Source organism: Macrobrachium rosenbergii, chromosome 57 (assembly GCF_040412425.1).
Source record: "Macrobrachium rosenbergii isolate ZJJX-2024 chromosome 57, ASM4041242v1, whole genome shotgun sequence".
Classification (NCBI taxonomy): Eukaryota; Metazoa; Arthropoda; class Malacostraca; order Decapoda; family Palaemonidae; genus Macrobrachium; species Macrobrachium rosenbergii.
Window position 1 is genome coordinate 11,120,395 of NC_089797.1, and position 25,636 is coordinate 11,146,030.

Here is a 25,636-nt window from a genome sequence, read left to right on the forward strand (position 1 = left end):
GTTGTTTTTTTATTTTAATTCCGTGCGGATTTTCAGAGGCTCCGTTACGTATATTTAAGATAAATAAATAGAATTCCAGACTGACAAGTAAGTGTTTTATTTTATTCTGTTGCTGATTTACAGCTGTCCCGTAAACCTAGGAAGCAAATATACATTTACAACTTATAGAATCTGATATTGACTGTGATAAATAGAATTCTAGACTGATAAGTAAGTTTCTTTTTTATTTTCTTGATGATTTATAGTTGCTTTCTTTAAGAATATTTACTACATGACCGTAAACCTAAGAAGGAGAATATTAATTTGCAACTCATATAAACTGATAAAGACTGATCAATAGAATTCTAGACTGACAAGTAAGTTTTTTATTTTTTTATTTACTTATTTTTTTTTTTTTTTTTGCGGAATTACAGCTGTTCCGTAACGAATATTTACTGCTTGACAGTAAACCTAGGAAACGAAATATGTATTTAAAACTTAAATAAGTTGGTAGGACAGATTCATAGAATTTTAGACTGACAAGTAAGTTTTTTATTTAATTTTATTTTTTGCGGATTTACAGCTTTTCTGTTGCGTATATTTAATAATTGTAAACCAGGGAAGCAAAATATACATTTACAACTCATATAAACTTCAGTATGAAGTTAGGGGGACAGAGGATGAAAAATAGAATTCTGTACTCCCAAAGTAACTTTTTTTTATTTATTTTCTTCCGGATTTACAGCTGCTATGTTACGAATATTAACTGAGTGAGAGTAAACCAAGACAGCAAAATATACGTTGACAATTCACATAAACACAAGCATGAACTGCGTGGAATATAGATTAACATATAGAATTCTAGACTACCCTAACCAGTCATATGGATCAGGCAAAACTGATCTACAGAATGACGTTCATGTATCTTTTGTTGATACGTGCTTAAAGTTCCGTCTCAGAAATTCTCTCAAGTCGTTTGCAACTTACCTTTGTGCAGTAATTGAATGAACAGCTGAAAATATCAATAAATCTCACGAGAAAATTGGAAAGGTGTGAAATATGAGTGATATTTCACTCATATTTCACACCTGTCATATCACTCATACATTGTTCATGAATCGTGTGTGTGTGTGGGTGTGTGTGTGTATATATATATATATATATATATATATATATATATATATATATATATATATATATATATATATATATATATAAAGAACCGGAAATATTGTTTATTACCGAATTCACCATGATCTGTGAATAACTTGCAGCCAAAGGGAATTATAATTCATAAGTGTATCTGCCTCTGCCAAAGTCGACTGTTTACCGTTCCTTCTAAAGCAAAATCCCAAGTTCGAGTCCTGACAGGGGCATAAGCACATATCATTTATAATTCCTTTTGGGTGTGGACTACTCCCAAGGTATATTGGAATCGATGTGAAACCACATTTGTGACTTAATATTTACCTATTGTGTTTTGACTTGGCAAATTTTTAATTTTTTCTTAAAGTTGAATAGTATAAAAAAATAACAATTTAATGGCCATGGATACGCCAACGCAGCAATAGCTATTGTAATATAAGAGACTCTTCAATAATAATGATACTCTTATGAATGATGGCATATTGCAACTTCGTTCTAGTTAGGCAGACAAAAGGACACTAAAGTTGTGGAATCATCTGGTGCGTTGCATCTTACTGCAACTGGCATTTGCTGAGTTCTTGAATTATTTTTCTAGCACATTTAGAGTTTGCTTTATGCAAGATGTAAAGGCCAGTGCTTGGTTTTTTTCCTTGTATTTTATATTTACTTACGTTTTTACCTATTTGAATTTGTTAATTTATTTTTCATTTGGAAATTTGAGCTTCAAGTCAGTGGCCCCTGTGGGCTTGTTCCATACGAATAGGGGTCTTCTTGTGCCTAATAATAATAATAATAATAATAATGTCTATATTTCTAAACCAGGATAATTGTTATCTATATTACATTTATGCCAGCTTCCAGTGAGGTTTGAAATTGAGAGCAGCGAATGTAATTGGGAGTTTATATTTACTTTCAGGTAAATTTAATAATAAGAATGAATAATAACATCATTTTCATCTCCAAAGCAGGATAGTTGCAATCCAAATGTCCAGCGAGGTTTGAAACTAAAAGCAGTGAACGTAACTGGATGATCATTTTTACTTCCAGGTTAATCCATGCCACTGACTGGTTCCCAACACTGGCTCGCCTGGGAGGGGCCAAGGCTCCATCTGATACTGATGGCTTTGACCAGTGGAACTCCATCACCGGCAATGAACATTCTCCTCGTGTGAGGATGGTGTACAACATAGATAACACTGAAAAAATCAGAGCCAGCGTCAGGTAAGGGTTTGTTTTATATTATTTTTCATTACAGGTAAACTTTGGAAACTATAGCGTTAAAAGATAGTTTTTCTTTGCGTGATAGAAAATTAGGTCGAGGCGTCTCGAAATCATTTGTTCTTTCCCGTTTGTTCCTTTGCACAATAAACTTTTCTCTTATCGCGTAATTCTGCTCTTTGGATGCATTGATTCTTTTAAGTATCCTGTGCTATTTGAGTAGTGCTCTTCTAGATATTTCTTCATAATGGCCTAATAAAGTTCTGAACTCAATTTCACTGTCATCAACCCTATGCCTAGGTTAGAAGAAGAATCTTTAGACAAATGACATTATCAAGGGCTTCAAGTCATAAACCTAGCTTTAGGTGTGGTAAGGTTGCAGTAAGCTCAGACCTCAGCTTAGAAACAAAAGCATGAGTAGAATATAAGGTCAGATATTTAAAAGGATGTATTGGATGAATCACTGGGAGGTGGGTATTAAAAAGAAAAGGGGTGGGAGGGAAGGAGACGAAGTAAGTTGGGTTCTACAAAGGGAAAGTTGGATGCCAGACTCCAAATAGTAAGAAGTTTAGTGGAAAAAGAGGTAGGCCTATCACGAGCTAAATACTGCTACTGGACGAGCCTACCTTATCACAACCGGGAGAGTCAACGCCCTCCCTAAAGCTACTGGCTGCCTAGGTGCAAGAGCACGTACTGGTATATGGCCAGCTTAATGTAAATTATCATCCTCCCTAGATATTGAAATCACCTTGCAATCACAAGTATAGAGCAGTATTTCTATCACTTCTCATCCTAAAACAGTTGTTGTGTGAATGATAGTGACGGCGTGAATATGTGATAGATTCAGTGTTACCATATATGCAAGGAAAGAAGAGAATGAAGAAGGAATAGGCCTGATGCTTCGGTAAACGAAAAGGTAAAGGGAAAGACCATAGTTAGAGAGGAGTTGCACACCAGAATATCAAACTGGGCCTAGAATGATCGTACTTCCTTCAAGTGGTAATATTCCAGCAGGTGATTGCTGGGATGACCAATCTAGTAAAATAAGAACTAGTTTAATCCAAATGCAATATAAACTTTCATAACGAGGATATTACTAACTTATCTACAGTAGTCTCTGCAATTTACTGAGATGTAATGGAAACTGCGGAATATAGAAAGAATACCTGAAAGTATACTATGAATATTGTCAACTATGACACCACAGTTAGATAGTAAACATGCAGTTTAGAAATAGGAATCCTTCAGCAACGAAGAACTGGCTACAAACTGCTGACGTGTCAGCTGAAAGGTTTTCATAGTGAATATACTAACCAGTGCGTCCTTGGTTACCCAATGGACGCGTTTTCAATAAAAAATTTTAATCCAGGAGTTAAAGAGACAACATTCTCATAGCTCTTAAATATTTTTGATACACAGGATCGGCAACTACAAGCTGATTGTCGGCTATCCAGGTAAAGATGACTGGTTCCCTCCACCTGAACTCAAGGGATATGTTAGTCCTAGGAAACTGTCGCGTCCTAACGTACCCCTTCCAAAGGGATTTGCGGAATTTTCTGAAAAGGACAAACGGAAGAGAGCTTTCTTCAGTTCAGCTGATGGCAAAAAGCAGCACAAGCTGAAAAGGTTTCGAAATAAACATCGAGTGAAGAATCACTTTCACTCTAAGGTCAAAGGTAAGTTGATTGTCCCTGCCATGTGTCTGTAATCTTTAATCTTGGTTTCTGTAAAACGACAAATATCCCAAAGTCTCATGGAAAGTAAAAGGAATAATTTGTTTAAAATTTTAATATCTTGCAGAATGTGAACATAGAATTTGACTGGTTTTATTACTTTTAATAATGCCTAAATGATGCGCAGCCATCACCCCGTGACACCCAAGACCCCTTGACAAATTGCCTTTTGATTAAAACAGGCTCCTTTGAGGAAATAATCCACAAGGAGGCCATCATGTCCAACGAAGTATTCTCGAGGACGAGCGCCTCCCACGACCCAAACGACGACAAAGACCTCTGGGGAGGGCAAAGCACCGCCACGTGGGGTCTGCTCCTGAACGAGCACTTCGGCACGAGTGGCTGGCTAGACGAGTGGCCCCAGGCTTCAGAAATCTTCCGAAACGAGACGGAGATAAGACTCTACGATGTTGCAAGTGAGTAGCATTCCTGTGAAGAGAGTCACTTACCATTTTCTTCTTTTTATTAAAAAATGCTTTTTGTAAAACACCAAAGAGCCGGATTATTTCGTTCATTTAATTTTTAAAAAAAATAGAGAGAAATGCAGTTATCAAAGTAAATTGTGACTCGCAAGGTATCATTTTCACACATTCATCCTGATAAGGTTATTTTATTACTGGAGTGAAATGGAATATAGAATTTAGGCCAAAGGCCAAGCGCGCGGACCTATGAGGTCATTCAACGCTGAAAGGGAAATTGAGTAAAGAATGTTCAAAGGTGTAACAGGAGGAAAACCTCACAGTTGCACTGTGAAACAATTGTTAGGAGAGGGTGATAGGTAAGATGGAAGAAAGGGAATATGAACGGAGCCGCAGTCAAAGGAATGAAAGGGGTTGGAGTTAGGGACGTTGCAAAGAACTTTAAATAATGCCTACGGTACCCTGCGTGAGGTGCACCGACAGCGCTACCCTCCTGGAGGGGGTTATTCTATTAAGACAAGACTGGAACCAAGTAATTTTCATAATTTACGGAATTTGAACAACAATTCGTTTTATATTACATTATTTAAGCGCCAGCTCATTTTTGTTAGCTGCACGATAACGCATGTGATGAATAAAATTCCTCTAAAGTTAATATAAAAGAATACGCCTGCAGTGAAGCAGTTAATATTAAATTCTTTTTTTATTCTTCATTAATGCTACATCGAATTTTCTTTATCAACAGCTTGTTCAAGCGATTATTGTATATGAAGAAAATTAACGTTGATATTCACTGTTGATGGGATTTTATTGAATTTTCAAGAGATATTTATTTTTGCTTTGCATTCCAGTGTCTATTAGTGCTTTTCATTCCAACCTGATTATCATGAAACTCATAACAGTGATCGATTACTAATGACAAGACAAGCTAATAAACTATCATTGTCACAGGCAATGCTTCCCTTTCAAAACATTCATGTATTTTATAAAATCAGATCGGAAGAAAGACACTTTCTCCTCTCTCTCTCTCTCTCTCTCTCTCTCTCTCTCTATATATATATATATATATATACTGTGAAGATGGATTTCGTCTCCAGGTCCTTTTGCTCTCCCAAATGGCCCATACTACCTTTATTTTCTTTGTCGAATTTACTGTAAGAACATATATATATATATATATATATATATATATATATATATATATATATATATATATATATATATATTCTTACATTCTTTCACTTTTTATATGTTAATAACTGAGGTGTTGTGACGCCAATTTTAGCAGTCGTAAATCAAATCAAATCACTTTTTATAAAAGTAATTGGTATCATAAACACACCAGACTCATTTCCTTACGCAAATTTATATAGCTTGGTAGCATCATTTCTCTCTCATGCGCCCAAGGATCTCAGAGTGGTGAAGCTATTATAAACATTTTTGATAAGGAATCATGAAGCCTGTGCTATCATGCTTCCCTTAGCAAAGAAAGCGCAAAACAGCTTGCAACAGCGCAGTCCAAACAGCTCATTATTACGGAAAATCCCCAAAGGCACTTCAAGGAAATTTACAGAAACAGGGGAAGTTAGAATCTCTCTAACGCTTCCTGTTCCTGCAAATTCACTTGTAGCGTTTTTAGGTATTTCCATTTTAAGTAAAATATGAGATTCAGAAGATAAATAGGAAGGAAAGACGATATGAGTCACAGAAGGCGATGGTTTGACGAGCAGTCGTGGTATTATATCAAAAGGTTTTCATCAATCAGGAAGTACCTTAGTTGGCTTAAAATGGCCTTATTGATTTCATAATTTGTACTCTGAATACTGAGGTTGATTCGAGGTTACTGAAGTTTTTTTTTTTTTACTTCAACACTGTGTTTATTCCTCATCCCTCAGAGAATGAATTTGCCAAAACAATGGGTTTATTCCTCATTCCTCAGAGGATAAACTTAACAACGATTGCTGTCAAACCATCTCATCTTGGGAGTAAAATAACTTGATTATTATTATTATTATTATTATTATTATTATTATTATTATTATTATTATTATTATTATTATTATTATTATTATTATTATTATTAGTGGAGGATGGTGGTGAAGTAATCCTCAATGATGTAAGAGTAAATATATATTAAAACTATATATAAAATCAGAGATTTCAAGAACCTTCTCGACTCTCTCGAAAGCTCTCGTTTTACATATATTTAATATATATATTTACATTTACATCATTATGGATTTCTTCATTATTACTGTGAATCGTGAGTATGATATTTTTATAAAATTATTATTATTATTATTATTATTATTATTATTATTATTATTATTATTATTATTATTACTACTGCTACTACTGCTACTACTACTAAGAAATTCACAATCTCGTGAAATACAATCTGCGTAATAAAAATCCACAATTATATAGTAACCAATATTACTATGTAAAATAAACAGGATTGTTTATTTTTCATAGTAATATATTTTACCGTATAATTGTGGATTTTTATTACATTACTACTACTACTACTACTACTACTACTACTACTACTACTACTATTATTATTATTATTATTATTATTATTATTATTATTATTATTATTATTATTATTATTATTATTATTATTATTATTCCAGACGATCCAGAAGAAAGAAACGACCTGGCAACGAAGAAGATTCATAAAGTGAAGACGTTGCTGGAATTCGTATTAGAGGAGCTCGCAAATCGGTACGTTCCAGCAGATATTAAGCCTTTTGATCCCGAGGCGGATCCCAAGCACTGGAATAATGTCTTTAGCCCCGGATGGTGTAAAACGGAATAGTTTTTCTAGGATGTCGAAGAATCCTTCAACTTTCGTAGGCGATGGGTTATGCAAAGTCACGTGAATATATTCTTTGTGAAATAAATCGTAAATATTATGATCATCTGTTAAATTCCTCAAGATAAAAAGAACTGATTCCAACTTCTCTTTAGCTTCGTTTTTCGCGTTACTAGGAATTGGCACTTTTCATATTCCCCACCTTTCTCATTGATGTCATAAGATATGTCCATTTTAGTTTTCTGTAGAAGATAACTCTTGTGCCGGCTTTGTCTGTCCGTCCGCACTTTTTTCTGTCCTCCCTCGGATCTTAAAAACTACTGAGGCTAGAGGGCTGCAAATTGGTATGTTGATCCTTCAACTTCCAATCACCAAACATACTAAATTGCAGGCCTCTAGACCAAGTAGTTTTCGTTTTATTTAAGGTTAAAGTTAGCCATAATCGTGCTTCAGGCAACGTAAAGGACAGGCCACCACCGGGCAGTGGTTCAAGTTTCATGGGTCGCGGCTCATACAGTATTAAACAGAGACCACCGAAAAATAGATCTATTTTCGGTAGTCTTGATTATATGCTGTAGCGGCTGTACAGAAAACTCGATTGCGCCGAAGAAACTTCTGCGCAATTTTTACTTCTTTTCTTTTCGAACTCCTATGACATTGTTCATATTTCTACGGGCACTGCCCAAAGCACCTGTGTTTTTTTTTCTTTGCCAATATATATATATATATATATATATATATATATATATATATATATATATATATATATATATATATATATATATATATATATATATATATATATATATATATATATATATATATATATATATATTATGTGTGTGTGTATACATAATACATACATACATACATACACAGCACATCACGACATGAAATTCATTTGTTTTCTAGATGTTAGATTTTCGTTCAGTTCATTTGGTCAAGCAAATTATTAAAATACCATTGTCATCCTCTCTCTCTCTCTCTCTCTCTCTCTCTCTCTCTCTCTCTCTCTCTCTCTCTCTCTTCTAAACTGCGGCGCAATTAAAATCCTCATTTGTTTTCGTTAATTGGAACCCTGAGGCGGAACAGAAGCAAGACTTATGAATTTCAGAACCATTATAGAATGGAATACGTTTTTCAATCTATACAGCAATCTTATTTCTAAACGAAGGCCGTCCTTTATCAGTGCCAGTCACTGATGCATGCAATAATGCTTGCGAACAGTGCTTTAGTCAGCTTCAATCCCTGGAGGCATATTCATCCAGAAAGGAAAGACTATAACATCATTTAACTTCAGGTTTGTCGAAAATTATTTATTTGTACTTAAATAAAGAGATAAGCGTAGTTCCTAACAGTGAATGGTAGAAAAATGAATGCCCATTGCCTAAAATAAATATCATATAGGGGAGTAGTGCCGTCTGTGCACCTCACGTGGTGCACTGTAGTCATTGCTTAAGGTTCTTTGCAGCGTCCCTTCGGCCCTTAGCTGCAACCCCTTCCATTCCTTTTATTGTACTTCTTTCTGTATTCTTTTTTATATATCTTACTTTCCAGCTTCTCCTAACAATTGTTTCACAGTACAACTGGGAGGTTTTCCTCCTGGTACACCTTTCAAACCTTTTTAACCTCAATTCCGTTTCAGCGCAGAATGACCTCATAGGTCCCAGCGGTTGGCCTTTGGCCTAAAATTTAAATTCGGTTCCATTCCTAAAATTAATAAAAAAAAAATGGCAAAAAATTTGCATTTCCTTTCTTCTTTCTTTTTCTTTTAACGTGCTTTTATGTGCATTTCCATTCAAGGAAAAAGTTGTTTTTTTTTTACCCTATAAACTTTGGTTATAAAAGTGGACGGAGAGAATGTGATTTCCCTGGTACAGACACCGTTTAAGTTCAGAAAATCTGAATGGGGCAAATTCCAAACTTCTGTGCGTATTAGTATTTGTGATTATGCACCCGGCCTCTGCCTTGTACTTGATATCATCCAGGAAAAAGAATGTTTGCTTTTAAAGACAAGTTTCAAATTGTTAATAAATTTAATCCTGCTGTAGAAGTGGACAGGGCTATAATAGTTTCAAGAAACGACACAATCATGCACACAGAACATCCGGCTTTTCCTCAGTTCGACAAATATAGTTGCAACAAGGCCAAACGAATCGATGCTTTCAGAGTTATTTTTACGCACGATGTGACGCAAGACAAGTTCCCCTTCCGTGAGGATGAAAAGCAAAGTAATTCGGTATCGCTCGGTGAGGAAAGACGCATTTTACCTCTCGGGGAGCTCTTTGCGTTTCCTTGGTGCCCGCACGGCAAAACGATCCGGATGTAACTCTGTATTTATATGTCGAGATCTGTCAGAAGGTTTGCCATTACGTTTATTGGGTCATCAGGGCTCGCTTGGCGTATTTTACTTGACGGGAAATGGGATGGATACATCAAAAATGAATTTTTACGAGGAGCAAACTTTGTCTAGTCAGAACAACTCGTTGCAACGCAGCGTAAAAGCCCACTAAATCATGCTCTGTCGTTCTTTAGCCAACAATAAACTTTATCGTAAATCATAGGAGAAAAGAACTTTGGTTGGATTGTATTATATGGCCCCAAATTCATCGTAAGGAACGTACGTTTCAGGTTCTTGTGAATGCGACTGATAGGTTTGGCGTGAAATCGTTCGGTACATTAAATCGAGCACAAACTGAATTTTAGCAACGATTCCCAAACCAGGTCCCATGGAACCCATTACATATATATATATATATATATATATATATATATATATATATATATATATATATATATATATATATATATGTGTGTGTGTGTGTGTGTGTGTGTGTGTGTTTGTGTGTGTGTGTGTGTGTGTGTGTGTGTGCATGTGTACTGTACATAAAGGTCCCTAGGTATGAAAAATTATTTCTGGTGTTCCTTGGTAATCGCTGCTCTAAAGACTCGAAGCATCGCTGAGCGAGACTTAAACAGACGCCCAGAATAAAAAAATAAATAAAATGGACTTAATCGTGCTGCTGTATTCGATAATACCAGACACTGCCAGGCTCTCCATCTCATCTAAATTCATGTCACAGCTGACGCTGTAAAGTGAATCAGCGAAACCTACTTAAAATTCAGATCACCAAGTGCGACATTTATTTAGATTCATGGAGTGTTTTGGGTGTCCTAAATGAATTTAACGTATTGTGATCTTCAATTCTAAAGGCTTCAGTATATCCGTAAGTCTGTCCATTTGTAATCAGTTCCAGCCAATGTTCATGTAGAGGGTAGTGCCGTCAGCGCACCTCACGGGGTGCACTGCAGGCATTACTTAAGGTTCTTTGTAGCGTCCCTTTGGCCCCTAGCGGCAACCGCTTTCATTCCTTTTACTGTACCTCCATTCATAATATCTTTCCATCCCTCTATAATGTGGTTCGGATTCCACAATAAGCTGTAGGTCCCGTTGCTAAGTAACCAATTGGTTCTTTGCCACGTTGAATAAGTCTAATCCTTCGAGCCAGCCCTAGGAGAGCTGTTAATCAGCTCAGTGATCTGGTAAAACTAAGGTATACTTAACTTTTTCCATCTTGCAATCCACCCTCTCCTAACAATTATTTCATAGTGCAACTGCGAGGTTTTCCTCCTGTTACACCTTTCAGACCTACGTACTCTCGTTTTCCTTTCCAGCGCTGAATGACTTCCTAAGTCCCAGTGTTTGGCCTTTGGCCTAAACTTTATATTCCATTCCATTCCTGCCAATGTTGTGATCTTTGGAAATAAATGGGTCCGATGTGGAGGCAGAACTGCCAAGCACCCAACACGGTCGTATGTTTGAAGTAACTGGTTGTAGAAATGGTCTTCCCATCTTTTTGCATCTGAAAAAAATATATAAACATATCAGAGACAATGACAGGCGAAGCCAGGTAAAAAAAAAAAGTCACAGGTAAAAAAGTTATAGAAAAAAAGCCACAGGGGTAAAAAGTCACACTAATCTTTCCAAAGTAGTGACCCCCTAAGGGTTTTATTACAAGGCCGTTGGGATATATTATTTTTTTTAATCCGGTATGTATCAACCTTTGCGGCGTGTTTAGTACAAGGCCGTTGGGGATGACCGTAAAAACATAAACAAAAGACTATAAATATCATAAAGATAATGACCACCATGAAATACTGAGAATTTTTCCTTGTGACTTTATTACCAGCCACCATAAATTAATGTGACTATTTTTCCCGTGACTTTTTTCCCAAGCAAAAATTGTTACTTTTTCCTGTGATTTTTTTCCTGTGACTTTATTACCGGCCACCTGACAGACATTAGTCGCCATTCCTTTGGAATCTGGTCATAGATCTGGTATTTAGCAAGGTTACATCTATGGTACTGAACAACACCTTTGAATGAAATACATAATTAACTAATTCATCCATTTTACAAGGAAATCCTGCACTGGAGTGCACTATTGTGATAAACTGGTTAAAAAGAAGCGCATTCTACTGCACTGTCTCGGATATTTTATTCAACGATGAAGGCACCTCAGGGTGACAGGGAAGGTACTTATAATGATGAAAAGACTCATTTATTCTCATTCTGTGAGATACATCAACTCTTAAAGGTCCTCCCGAATTGCACCCGCGATGGTATTGTATTATGTGGGCTATGCAACTTTTCAAAATAACGCTCTGTAATTATCTAAGAGTAAGACGTGTTATGGTCACTGAATGTCAACAGGGTATGCCCCTGGAAGGCATACAAGGAACATACATGTTAAGGAGGCAGATAGCGAAACCAGGCATTTCGCGAATTGCCTGAAATTTCACGCAGATAGCGAAATGCACTTAGGGACATTTGATCGCCAGGGGCTAGTACGAAACGCGACGAAACAGTGACTCGCCTACGCGGTTTCGCCGTGTTTAGTACTAGCTGCTATGGGTCAAATGTATTAGCCCCTGGAAACCAGCCTCCCCTTTACAAATAATGCTGAATACTTTATCGAACACTCGCCCGGTAGAATGATCATTAGTTCAGAAACAGAAAGAAAAGGAAACCAATTAAAAAATTATAAAAATCTTCAGTAACATCACAAGACGCCACATTGAACGAGTTAACCTACCAAATTCCAGGTTTCAACCATTATTATCAATGGCCTTAAGTATTTCCTATGGAAATGTGTGTACACATTCGTGGTATAGCATGAAAATCTCTATATTACAGTAGTTCATCCATTTTCAGTAGACAAAACTCTAGTCAGCCTCGTTTCCCGCAAAGAATGATGATAAGTGTATTAAAACGCGCTGTGTGGAACGCAATATTCATAGCTACAAAGGTGCTCCTAGGGAGAGAGAGAGAGATTGAAAATAGTTATAATTTGGAGGCATCGTATTTGCGTTATTCGTATTTTCCGAATAATGAGATCTTAACTATTCCAAATTGCACTTGGCTAGATCTGTCGTTGTAGTACTAAGCAATATTATCGGTCTAATCCTGAAGGAAGCAGTTTAAATCATACGACTTACATTTTCTCATACCATTCATCGGATAAGAAATAAAATAAAATCACACGAAGAAAAATGAAAAATCCCGAGGACTAGCGACAGACTCCCTCGTTATACAGAAGCAACGACGCCGTACTCATTCGCGTAAATGGTTCAAGTTCAAAGAATGTGACTCCATGGTCCTTGTTGGTGACGTCACAGCAACTGGTTTCCCGGCAAGCAGACCGACGTCACAGACCTTACAGCTACTCGGGTGCGATCTCAGGAACGACGCAGTATCACAGTGTTATTGCTTAGTGATGACTAAACTAATTTTCTTCCCGTGTTGAGTTTTTTGTCGACGTGAATATTCTGCTAATTGAGGTGAAGCAAATAACTGGGTACCGGTTTGATTTCCGGGTGGAGTTCGGTGTCATGAAGGATGGTCTACGTGAGGTCGTGGCAGCTCTCCTGTGCTCTGCAAAGGGTAAGTTTCATTACGGTATGCTTTATTTTTTTTTTTTTTTTTTAGGTTTTAAGTATTGTGATTAATGTTCATAGTTTTTCCCCTTAACGGTAATAATCATGGGACACAACTTAATGAATTGGGTTGTTGTAAAAGCTTTTTAGTAAGCGTTTTCAATTGTACTTTAAAAATGAAGCTTAATTTGTCATTTTGTCCTTTAGAAGTTTGCCATACAGAAGATTGTAACATTTGAATACCGTAAGCGTTTATATTTTCATTTGGTTTTTAATTATTTTCTGTTAAGCTTAAGCTGTCATATACATTGCTCCTTGTTCGTAAATTTTTCACTCGTAGGCTATGAAACTCCATTGGGCCATTGGTCATTTATTTTGGACTACAAAATATGGATTTTTAAGGTTTGGGAGAGTTTTTGTGGTACAGTAAGGTTCGCGTTTTATGTATAACTTGGAAATTAGAAAGTCTATGTTAAAGCTGACTGACTTTCGTGTAAAGCTTTAAATAAACCTCTGTTTTAGGTATATGACTAAAAATTTTAAAATAAACCAGAAACATAGTTTTAATTTTAGATACTGTTTCCAGATGGTCGTGAAGTGTAAACCGCTTGATGAAGCAAACTACTGTGAGAAAAATAAGTCTGTTCTGAAGCAAGGGTAACTTGTCAGAAGCTAACAAGAATGGACTCTTCCCTTCTCAGGTTTGGTTTTAAAAACTTCGTGAACTGTTACCAACCAACCAAACTTTTTTTTTTTCACCTCCACCCCTCAGGGGCGGTTCCCCTGTAGGGGTGGAGGCACCTTCCATAACCTGCTCCATAGGTCCCATGACCTATGAGCATGGCCAGGTGTGTGGGAGGTTAACTAATATTTTTTTTTTTCAGGTGTAAAGTGTACTAGTCTAACCGTTTTTAGAAGTTAACGTACCTTAGAAGTTAACGTACCTTAAGTAAGATTCTGTTTTAAGGATTGACAGTAACTCGATTGCTTATACCCAACGTTAAAGAATTTACTGGAAACAAAAATTCTAGAATGAAGAAATATTTTTTGCAACTTAGCCTTGCATTTCAGGTTTAGTACACTAGTTAACGTAAGCTTGTAAATACTTCGTGAGCTAATATTACAAATTGCTTGTGGTTATTCGTTAGACATTAATTTCTGAAGTCCAGTATTATGGTTTTACTTTTACATTTTTACTGTACTTGAAAGGACGTTAACTCTTAAAAATTTTTTCATGTCAAGATTGGCATAGGTTTTGGGTAATGCTTTGCTTTAAACATAAAGATTAAATTCTTTTATGTAGAAACTTTCAATTTTGATATTAAACAACCCAATATAGCTTCCATTTGTTCGTAGCTCAAATAAATGTAAATTATTTTACTTAAAGCATATAGATGTAGGTAGAAATATTAATGCCAATAATACAACGGGCAGGCCTGTTTTCATTTTTATACAATAGACTTTTGCTTAGCTATGGGTTTTACAGTCAGTAACTCTTTACCAATAATGAAGATATTTTATTCAAGTTAAGTTAGTTAACAAATCAGTCCAAGAAACTGCCAAATTATACCATACCTTGACTTCACAGCTCTGGCAAACTGACCCTTTTAACTTGCTTTGACTTAACAGCTCTGGCAAACTGACCCTTTTAGCTTTGTTCGGCATCTGACGGAATTTTTATATTAGTTATTCCTTTGGGCACGTCACTCGTTAGTGCTTTAGGCCACCTCTGGTCTCAAGGTTTGCTGGCATTTTTTGTGAGCATTTCTCTGCGGCTCTGGTCAGTTTCATAAATAGTTTAAGTATGAGAAAATTGGGTAGTACTAAGTACTAGCTCCACGTCTGTTTTTACCTTGGGAACTGGTTTTTTTTCTACACTTTTAGGGCTTCTGATACTGGCGGTGAGTTTTTCTTGTCGGCCAACTGTTATTTGCGCCCCCCCCCCACCAACTCTACCCAACAGTAAAGGGGGGCGGTATTCGGGGTTTAGGGTGAGAGAGAACACAGAAATGGAGCGGACATGTTTACGTTGGGGAGGTGCCCTCTGGAGGGGAAAAACGAGAGGGAACCATTCGCCAACAGGAGAGAGTTAAATGCATTTCGCAGTGTTTTGTACTGGCCCGGGGCGGTACCCATACGTTAACAAGTTATTGCACTTGCCGGACTGGATATGAACCGTTCCAAACAGACGTACCCGTGCTCTGTCTTGTGAAGATCGCGCGTGGAAACCCCTTGTTGGATGGACTTCAGGGGTTACATTCGTGCGACAAACATTGAAGATAAATCCGTAATTAGCGACCAAAAAACTGTAGAAAAAGTAAAGTTAGAAGGAAATCGCAGCCGCGGAGCTACTACTTAAATCTACCGAATATTGGATGAAAAGACTTTGGGTTATAAAAGTTAAAGAACCCACTATCTTAGTCTTCGTAAGATTCTTAGATTTAAGTATTTTTCATTGTAAGTATAAATTTCTGCCGCATTTTTTTTTTTTTTTGCCTTACAGGTTAAGTACCGGGACAGCATTGAGGGCATATAAACAGTACTTCAGATATTCAAGAACTCCTGAGTACGTTGCTTTTACTCGACTTAGTTTTTAAATGAGGGGAGAATGGAATCTGGTGTTACTGCTATACTTCATTTATGCCGCAAGTTGCCTTGCATTGATCCAAGGGTGTATTTAGGTACTTTAATAGTCAATAAATGGCATTGAACAATTCACATGTAAATATGAATGTTCTTACCTTAACCAATAATAATAATAACAAACTGGTTTTGCTTGTAATATTAAACTGGCAAGTTTTCTTGCCCTAAATTCAAAATTATGTAAAGTTGGCTGTTCACCTTGATCAGCTAAGTGAATCATTTGATTTAAGACCAGAAGTCAAACCGTATGTAACATCACTCGGTAATGTTGTTTTAAGGAAATAGTTAGGATGGTTGACTCAGTACCTTAAATTACTATGGTACAGTTTTTACGACAGGAAAAAAAAATGCTTAACTCCCGATATGATTATGTCTCAAGAGTCTGAAAGATTATGGTAAAGGATTTAGGAGCTTAACTCCCGATATAAGTATGTCTCAAGAGTCTGAAAGATTATGGTAAAGGATTTAGGAAAATCCTTTGAAAGAATCCAGATGTAAACAGTGAGTTGTAATGTAACTGAATTTTGTTTGCTAGCAATAAATTATAGATGGTCTTTGTCCATTTTTCTCAACTTTGGGTCTGTAACATTAGCAAATGGTGTTTGAAGTATTAAAATCAAGAGACTTCATGGTTTAAGTTGACAGATGAAACGTTGTAACGCCAGAAAAGGTGGCAATGTCAACAGAGCATTACAGTACGCTGGCTATGTATGAAACTTCCATATTAAACTACGTAAGTAAACATATCTGTACCTGGGGACTAAACGGAGACGCGACCAGAATGTATCTTTGATAATTCATTCCATACAGAGAAGACTTCTCAGAAGATTGAAGATTGCAGAATTATATATGATAAACACAACCATTTAAGCTATTTTAAACTTGGATCAGTTTCAGAATCGATAGTCGTAGTCTCAGTGAAAGAAGCTAGTGGTGTCTAGCTAAAGCTTAGGCTGTATGAGGGTCTTCGAGGACTAGTTCCTTCATATCCTAAGGGGAAAAGGAATGAAGTTATTGGATTACAGGTGGTTAGGGTAAAATAAACTCGAGGGCCACTCTCGAAATGACTGGCTTTCACTGGCCTAGAAACCCAACCTAACCTGTCCTAGGATGATGTAGGTGCTAGAAACTTATTGATGAATAATTGTCATTTAGGTTTAAGTAACTGACACCAATACAGTAGGCCTACAGGTTACAGTAGTATAGAAGGTTGATTGATTAAAAATGGATTAGCATTAAAATGCGGTGTAGTGGTTTTTGAACTTTTTAAATCAGATTTTGAAACTGTTAAGTAAGAAATTGTAAATAGACTGTAAAACTTTTAAAATTAAGAGGAAAACTACCGAATTATCACTGGTTGTGAAAATCATGAAGTCGAGTATTTTTGCAAATACTGTAGTTTTACTTGGTTAGGAGTATTGGGATGTTAAGACAATTTTGTAAGAAATGACAATAGAGTTGAATGAACGTAACTATAACGGAGGTAAATGACAAAAATTATAAATTACATGATTAAATGTTATAAAGTTAAAATCAAACAGCACAGTTAGCATGGAAATCCACTTAAGGAAGACCTAGGAACGTAGGTTGTACATAACTCCGTAATAACTTGATTACTGTACTGCACTATTCCTATGGCAAACTGGATTCAATTTGCAGATCAGCAGCACTTGTATAAAATCACCTTTGGCCAGGTATTAAAGCAGGGATTGGATATGGAATGTTCTGATATACAATGATACAGTATGGTACAGAAATGACATACCGAAAGCATTAACATGGAGCAACCGAAAGCATTAACAGGAAGCAATGATGAAAGTTTTAAATTTTTAAAATTTGGTTTTGAAGCACATTCAAAACAGGACAGGAACACTGCTGTAATTTTGATTTGTGACTATGTTGTTAGGATTTGGTTAGCCCACAAAGCAGGAATAACAGATGGAGACGATGGTATTAGACGGTTTGTGAAATAAAGGAGGATAGATATATACTGATAAAATCCTATATGGCTAATTAAAGAAATATTAACATTGAGATGCGTATATTATCTGTAAAATGTACACGATAAAATAATTAACCCGAATTGTAGGGTAAAATTGGTAATTTGGTAAAGTTAAGGCAATTGGATCAAATTCTGCTTGTAATACTGCTAAAAATGTAAAATGTATATTTTCTCTAATGAAAGATAAAAAAAAATAGATTAACAGAACCAAGATTCAGTGAAGATACTGGAAAAGAGCTGTGCATCCACGGCACCAGACTACTCTAAAAGTGGTCGTAAAACGTTAATAATAATTCAAGGAAACTATTAGCTGTTACTGACGAATTGAAACTGTTGACAGACCAATTGCCGGTTGAAACGTAGTGGAACGAAAGTAGACCATACAAAAATAAGACAAGATCATGGTGTTAGGGTGGTGGTTGTACGACTAGCTAATTCGTCCCCATTGATAACTAATCTTATGACAATTTAACCTGGTGGGAAAATTGATTTGAGGGCAAGATATGGTGGTGCTACTTTGGCTTATCTATGCGTCACCTACTCAGAGGTGCTAGTACTAAACGCCGAATGGTAAATGTAAGGTAGAGGGCCGCACAAAGATAGTTTATAAATATAATTTGACGACCACACTACAGAAATGGGTGTACAGTATATTATACTTTGATCCCCGAGGGGATAGTACTAATCACGGCGTCCCACGGAGCTTCCGCCATGATTATTAACTAGCTCCTCGGAGTAGGTGACGCGTAGACAATACCAAATTAGCACCAAGGTTTTGATTACTGGGAGAGCCGACATTTTTCAGACCAGTTAAACTTAATTCCCTCAGTACCTGCTTTGACGACTTGAATGTGTCACAACGAAGTTGGAGAAAGGCACGAAATATAAATATTTATGCTTCAGCACTTTTTAGGTCCTTCTCTCCTCTTTTCCAAACAGAATCTGAATATACACTTTTCACCAACCTTTCATCACTCCCCATTCGGTCCTCAAAACCGAATCATCTCGACGGTGATCCAGTTTTTTTTTTTTTTTTTTTTTTGTAAAAAGATGAAAATATTCCCAAAGTGGGTTCCGAACGTTAAAAATTGGTGATATAGTTAGTTGATATCTTCATAAGCCATGAGTCGGGAATCGCCTTGTTGCTAGGCCAAGTGTCCCTTTATGTGGTTATTAAAAGGCAAAGGCCGTTTGGTACAAACCACCAAATATCAAAGACGTTATGATTTCTGAATATTTATAATGTATTAATAAAGACATGGAGCATTTAGAATCTTAAGATACATTTAATCAAATGCATTTGAAACGTAGAGGGAGGGTCTGTATTTTTTCTGCTCTTTCCGATTTAGTCATATGGAATGCAAATTTTATTCAGTTTTGTATTAAAATGTAAAAAGAAAGCTTCATGTGTATAGTGATTTTGAAGGTCATGGAGTAGTTAATGTATCACGACAGTCGACTTGTGGTGTTGAGCAACCTATCAATTCCTGTTCTGTCAGCGTTTAGTTCTACTGTAATTTCTTCAGTTGCAATGTGGGTGTAGCCGAAAATACTGATGTTGCTGTATCTTCATGAACTACTTAAAACTTTTCAGTTGCCTCTTACCATTTAAACGTTTTCCTAATACCTGTCATTCTCAGTACTTGTAGTTTCTGTTTTATAATGACTAGTGTCACCAACATCCTGGTCATTTGGTAATTATCTTAAATGTGTTTTTCCACAATTCAGCTTTTCATAATATGCCAGGTAAGGGTCTTTTCAGTTTCCCTTCGGCCCCGATTTACAACCCCTTTCATTCCTTTTGCTGTACCTCCATTCATATTCTTTCCTCCATCTTACCTTCCACCCTCTTCTAACAACTGTTTCAGTGCAACTGCTAGGTTTTCCTCTTATTACGCCTTCGTAACCTTTGTACTCTCTATTTCCTCTCAGCGCTGAATGACCTCATAGGTCCCAGCGCTTGGACTTCGGCCTAAATTGTGTATTCTATTATTCGAGCACCTACACCAAATTCGAGCGCTTACACCAAATGTAATTCCAGTAAAAGCAATAGCAACTAAACAAACTACTCACATGCTCCATCGTCCGATTTGTGGACAATTAACCTTGATAGGAGCCTCTGCATACTGTTTGCATAATTGCGTCAGAAAGTTAGTCAATGGGACCTTGAATATACATAAACATTCAGTTTATATGTATTAGGTAAAACAAATAATAATTAAAGAGCTTGCATCGAGTTTATTGTCCAAAAGTGATGTTTCATCTAAAATACGCCTGTTCACCCTTTTGTACCGTTTAACGCCCCAAGGACGAATGATAGGTACGGCAACAGTCTGTTCCATGGATACAGAATCATATGTATTAATATTTATATATATACATATATACATATATACAGTGTACAGTATATATGCATATATATTAATATATATATGTATGTATGTATGTATATATATATATATATATATATATATATATATATATATATATATATAATTTTTATAGCTCAGTGCAAGGCTTCAGGGGTCAGTCCATATATAAAACCATCGCCAAGGGTGAGGATGCGCACAGGTGCGAATACTGTCTTTATTCCAACGTTCCGTAATTATCTATATAATTACATCAGTAGGGCTGTTCAAAATAAAGCATAAAATTCCTTGTAAAATTGTAAAACCAAAATTGAAAATTTATTTTTACAAATTTTAAAAATTAAACAAAATTAAAATTAAAGGTAACTGAATATACAGTAAAATAGAAATAGCAATAAACAGAGCTGCAGAACAACAGATTAAGGGCTAGCCAAAAAGAATGACAACGTGAAACAAAGAAAAAGATAAAGTCGGTACAAATGCAGAGAGGAGGACGATGTCTGTGAGTTTAATGGCGGAACAAGCTGTTTTATAAATATTGAACCCAGAATAGGAAGGTCTTGAGAGTTCGTGGAGTGGCCTGTGATACAAAATACTTTACTATTAATGCAAGTTTTATTAATATTTTAATGATTTCTGATATTCGAATGGTCTGGTTTTGAAATTCTGCCACCAGTACGATAACTTAAGCCACGATGAGAATCGATACGCGCCAGTTTACGAAACTAGGAGTTTTAACAGTCCAAAAAATGAAGTTCTCCGCATGCTTTTTAACTCATGAATTAAAAGCTCGCTCAAATTATTTCTCCGTAGGGGGTTAGCGCCGTAAGTGCACCTCACGTGGTGCACCGTAGGCATTACCTGAGGTTCTTTGCAGCGTCCCTTCGGCTCCACGCTGCAGTCTCTTCCATTGCTTTTACTGTACCTCCGTTCATATCCTCTTTTTGCCATCTGACTTACTACCCTCTCTAATCATTTTGTCACTGTGCAGCTGCGAAGTTTTGCTCCCGTTACAACTTTCAAACTTTTTACTGTCAATTTCCATTTCAGTGCTGCGTGATCTCATAGGTCCCAGAGCTTGGCCTTTGGCCGAGATTCTATAAACCAGTCCACTTAAATTATTCATGAACATTTATGTCCCATTTTTTTCTTTTATCATAAAAACAACAGTGTCTGTATAAACAATATACAATATTACATATAATCTCAATAGCACTAATAACTAAAAGATAAGCAAATCATTTGGTAGATTATTTTTACGTGTACATACAGGAATTTTAATAACTTTGAAGTCCCATTGAGGTTGATTTAATTCCTAATAAGCCATTCACCATCGGTTCACTCTTCAAAAATATAGATCGATTATCTCCTTATATGTTATAATTCAGGTTTCGTGTATAAGCTTACTTGCCCTGAATGTCAAACAGGAACCAGTATGGGATCCACCATTAGACTATTTAAGGTGCGTATCGATTCTCGTCGTGGTGTAAGTTTTCGTAGCGGTGGCAGAATTTCAAGCCTAGGACATTCGAATGTCAGGAATTATTCGAAAATTTGTAAAGCATTTATTGATACCAAAGACTTTTGTACTACAGGTCATACCACGAGCCCTCAAGAACTTCCTATTCTTGATTCCCTTTTTATCAAACTGTTTGTTACGTCATTCCTCCTCCCTTCTGTATTTGTCCTGTCTTGTGCTGCTTTTATTTTTGTTTTCTTTTAGTCACTCGTTCAGGTCGGCCCTTAATCTTTAGTTCTGTGGCTCTGTTTAAGAATCCAGGTAAAAAAAAAAAAATCACATTAATCCTTCCAGATAATGACCCTTATGAGTTTTTAACCCGTTATGTACCCACCTTTGCGGCGTGTTTAGTACAAGCCCGTTGGCGGTTTCTGTATAAACAAACAAAAGACTGTAAATATCACAAAGATAATGAACCCCAAGAAATATTATGAATTTTTTCCCCTGTGACTTGATTGCCGGCCGCCGTAAATTAATGTGACATTTTTGCCTGTGATTTTATTACCGGCCACCCTGTTCACTGCTATTTTTATTGTACTGTTTATTCTCTTAACTCTAATTTTAATCTCGGACTGTTTTTTACGAGAATTGTTCGTTTCTTAAAACCTCTCTCTCTTCACTGTCTCTGTCTTTCTCTTGGAATATTGAGCTTACGAGAACCGTTTCTTTTGTAAATTCTCTCTCTCTCTCTCTCTCTCTCTCTCTCTCTCTCTCTCTCTCTCTCTCTCTCTCTCTCTAAACTATCCCCTTCACTGTCTCTCTCTTTTCTCTCTCTCAGAATATTAAGTTTACGAGAACCGTTTCTTTAGTTAAATCTCTCTCTCTCTCTCTCTTTCTCTATGTATGTATGTATATATATATATATATATATATATATATATATATATATATATATATATATATACTATACTCCCTTTCACTGTCTCTCTCTTTCTCTTTCTCTTGGAATATTGAGTTTATGAGAACCGTTTCTTTTGTAAAATCTCTCTCTCTCTCTCTCTCTCTCTCTCTCTCTCTCTCTCTCTCTCTCTCTCTCTCTCTCTCTATTCCCTTTATGAAAACTTGTCTGTCTACAATAGAAGAGAGCCTATCGTAACAGCAGATGTGACGATCACGAATGTGGAACAGATAGCAATTACAAGTCACGAGTTTGTAAGTGACTATAATTCGTGTCCGTAGTACTGAAGCCATTGTTCATGGGACGCCGCTGGCCTAAAATATGGAAGAGAGAGAGAGGAGAGAGAGAAACGTCGGGGGAAAAGAGAAACATCAGTTAGAAACCTTTCATATTTCTACTTATATATATATATATATATATATATATATATATATATATATATATATATATATATATTATATTTGCATATATATATATTATATATATATATATATAATTTAGATGTGCATATACACTCATACATAAATAAATATATACGCTTTGTTTTTCTACGTAATGGTTTTATTTGCTTAATTTTGTTACTAATAAGATAATGATAATACTTTAGCCGTTTGGCAATAGCCAATATATATACTGTATATTGCAAGCTAATAAGTAACTGGTGCATGAAATGATTTCAATAAGCCAGTAGGTAATGAGCAGTTACTCTGCATAAATAGGCATCACAAACTGCATGAAATATGCACAATATTTATAATATATATATATATATATATATGTGTGTGTGTGTGTGTGTGTGTGTGTAGATACATATATATATATATATATATATATATATATATATATATATATATATATATATATATATATATATATATATATATATATAATTTGCGTGTGTTCATGCACGGTTTCGTAATGCATATTTATGCAGAGTAACTGCTCATTACCTACTAGATTATTTAAATCACTTCATGCAACACTTACTTGTTAGTTTGCAAACCTTGTGCAAGACTTCCGCAGTAATTATCATGCTTTGCGGACGATAGTGGTAAATACTTCTCGAGCCTTCACTATTATATCATTGATTAATCAGACTTAAATAAACTTCGTGTAAAGTCGCGACCAATCATACCTTTAGATCAATCGATGATTTTCTGTCATCCATTACCAACATTATCTGACCATTGGAAACCTCATCAAAACACATCGGCGTTTATTATCATCATAACCCATCACTTGATGAAAGTATCCCAAAATAGGGAAAGTGTCTTCTTCATCTCCATATTACTCTTCATAGAGTTCTTCATTGGATGAGTCGATATCGTACTCGCCTAGCACTCTCCTAGGCCCGCGTTCGATTCTCCGGCCGGCCACTGAAGAATTAGAGGAATTTATTTCTGGTGTTAGAAATTCACTTCTCGGTATAATGTGGTTCGGATTCCACAATAATCTGTAGGCCCCGTTGCTATTTAACCAATTGGTTCTTAGCCACGTGAAATAAATCTAATCCTTCGGGCCAGCCCTCTCTAGGAGATCTGTTAATCAGCTCAGTGGTCTGGTTAAACTAAGATACACTTAATTTAGACATACGGAGTAACAATCTGAAAGTTTCACCAAAAGTACCATACGAGCGTGACATCCGGGACTTATATCCAGTGATTTATCCTGCTATGAAACGCGTGATTTTAGATGAGTGTGGTGGTTTAAAATTCAAAGGCTGCTTTTGGCTTACATATCAAAGGAAGACGTTGCGTTGGTTTTTAGTGTAAGAGTGATAGAAGAGAGAGAGAGAGAGAGATACCAGCCCTAAGAGTATAGTGGTTACCTCCTTGACATCACTGCAATATTAGTAGTACTAATACTACTAATACTGTTACTAGTACTTTAGGTAGTTTGTCCACAATAAGCTGTAGGTCCCGTTGCTAGGTAACCAACTGGTTCTTAGCCACGTGAAATAAATCTAATCCTTCGGGCCAGCCCTCTCTAGGAGATCTGTTAATCAGCTCAGTGGTTTGGTAAAACTAAGATATACTTAATTATTTAGGTAGTTGGCAGAACAACGAGATCAGACTCTAACGCTGCCTCCGAACGGAAGCTCATTCCATTGTTTCCGATGTTTAATGTTAGTTAGGGGGGTCCATGAAGGACGAAGCCTCCCGCCCAGGCCAAGATACGGTTAGTGGGGTTAGGAAGGCAAGGCCTGGCTAAGTCAGGACATGGCATTCTAGGAAAATTTAGGCGTGTTTCAGTCTGCGGAACCTGTTGCTGTTGTTCTACACTCGCCCCTAATATAATAATAATAATAATAATAATAATAATAATAATAATAATAATAATAATAATAATAATAATAATAGAAGAAGAATAGAGATCTCTACAAGCTTAATAATATAATAATAATAATAATGATAATATAAGAAGAATAGAGATCTCTACAAGCTTAATAATAATAATAATGATAATATAAGAAGAATAGAGAAGATCTCTACAAGCTTATGCCATTGAAATAATAATAATAATAATAATAATAATAATAATAATAATAATAATAATAACATAAGAAGAACAGAGAAGACTCTCTACAAGCTTAACGTCTTTGAAACAGGAATTGTTTTTAATAATAAAATAAAAATAATAATGAGATTAGACACAACTTAATCTGGCGACAACCTCATTTGCTGTCCATTAATATTTCGCTGAGATTATTCTGAGTAAGTCTTCATCTCTTGTTAATTCTTCTACCTGAGATCACTTCAGATTGTTGTGATCGCTTTTGATATGATTAATGATACAGACACCTGTAATACCATTATTGTCGTTTATATCTTTACGCCAGATTGCATCACAATCTGATTTTGCGTTTTATTTCACATCGTGTAACAAAAAGTTACTTGAAAGGCGAGTTGGAAAATATGCGTGAGTATTTTTCTTCATATGTTCATGCAAATGAAA

At 36.0% G+C, this 25,636-nt stretch overlaps 1 protein-coding gene and 1 long non-coding RNA gene across 5 annotated transcripts in view; both read left to right on the forward strand.

The window, feature by feature from the left end:
- Positions 1-7,413, forward strand: part of LOC136837061 (arylsulfatase B-like) — a 90,164-nt gene extending 82,751 nt beyond the window's left edge. For all 4 annotated transcript variants that reach the window (XM_067101652.1, XM_067101654.1, XM_067101651.1 and 1 more), the window contains 4 exons: positions 2,173-2,346; positions 3,763-4,019; positions 4,259-4,492; positions 7,132-7,413. In XM_067101652.1, the coding sequence (XP_066957753.1) occupies positions 2,173-2,346; positions 3,763-4,019; positions 4,259-4,492; positions 7,132-7,316 (850 nt within the window). In that variant the 3' untranslated portion in view covers positions 7,317-7,413. The remainder of the gene's footprint in view (positions 1-2,172; positions 2,347-3,762; positions 4,020-4,258; positions 4,493-7,131) is intronic.
- A 5,451-nt stretch (positions 7,414-12,864) lies between these two features.
- On the forward strand, positions 12,865-16,447 carry LOC136837103 (uncharacterized). Its single transcript, XR_010852582.1, has 3 exons — positions 12,865-13,257; positions 13,837-13,951; positions 15,754-16,447. It is a non-coding gene; the product is annotated as an uncharacterized lncRNA (long non-coding RNA).
- The last annotated feature ends 9,189 nt before the right edge of the window (positions 16,448-25,636 follow it).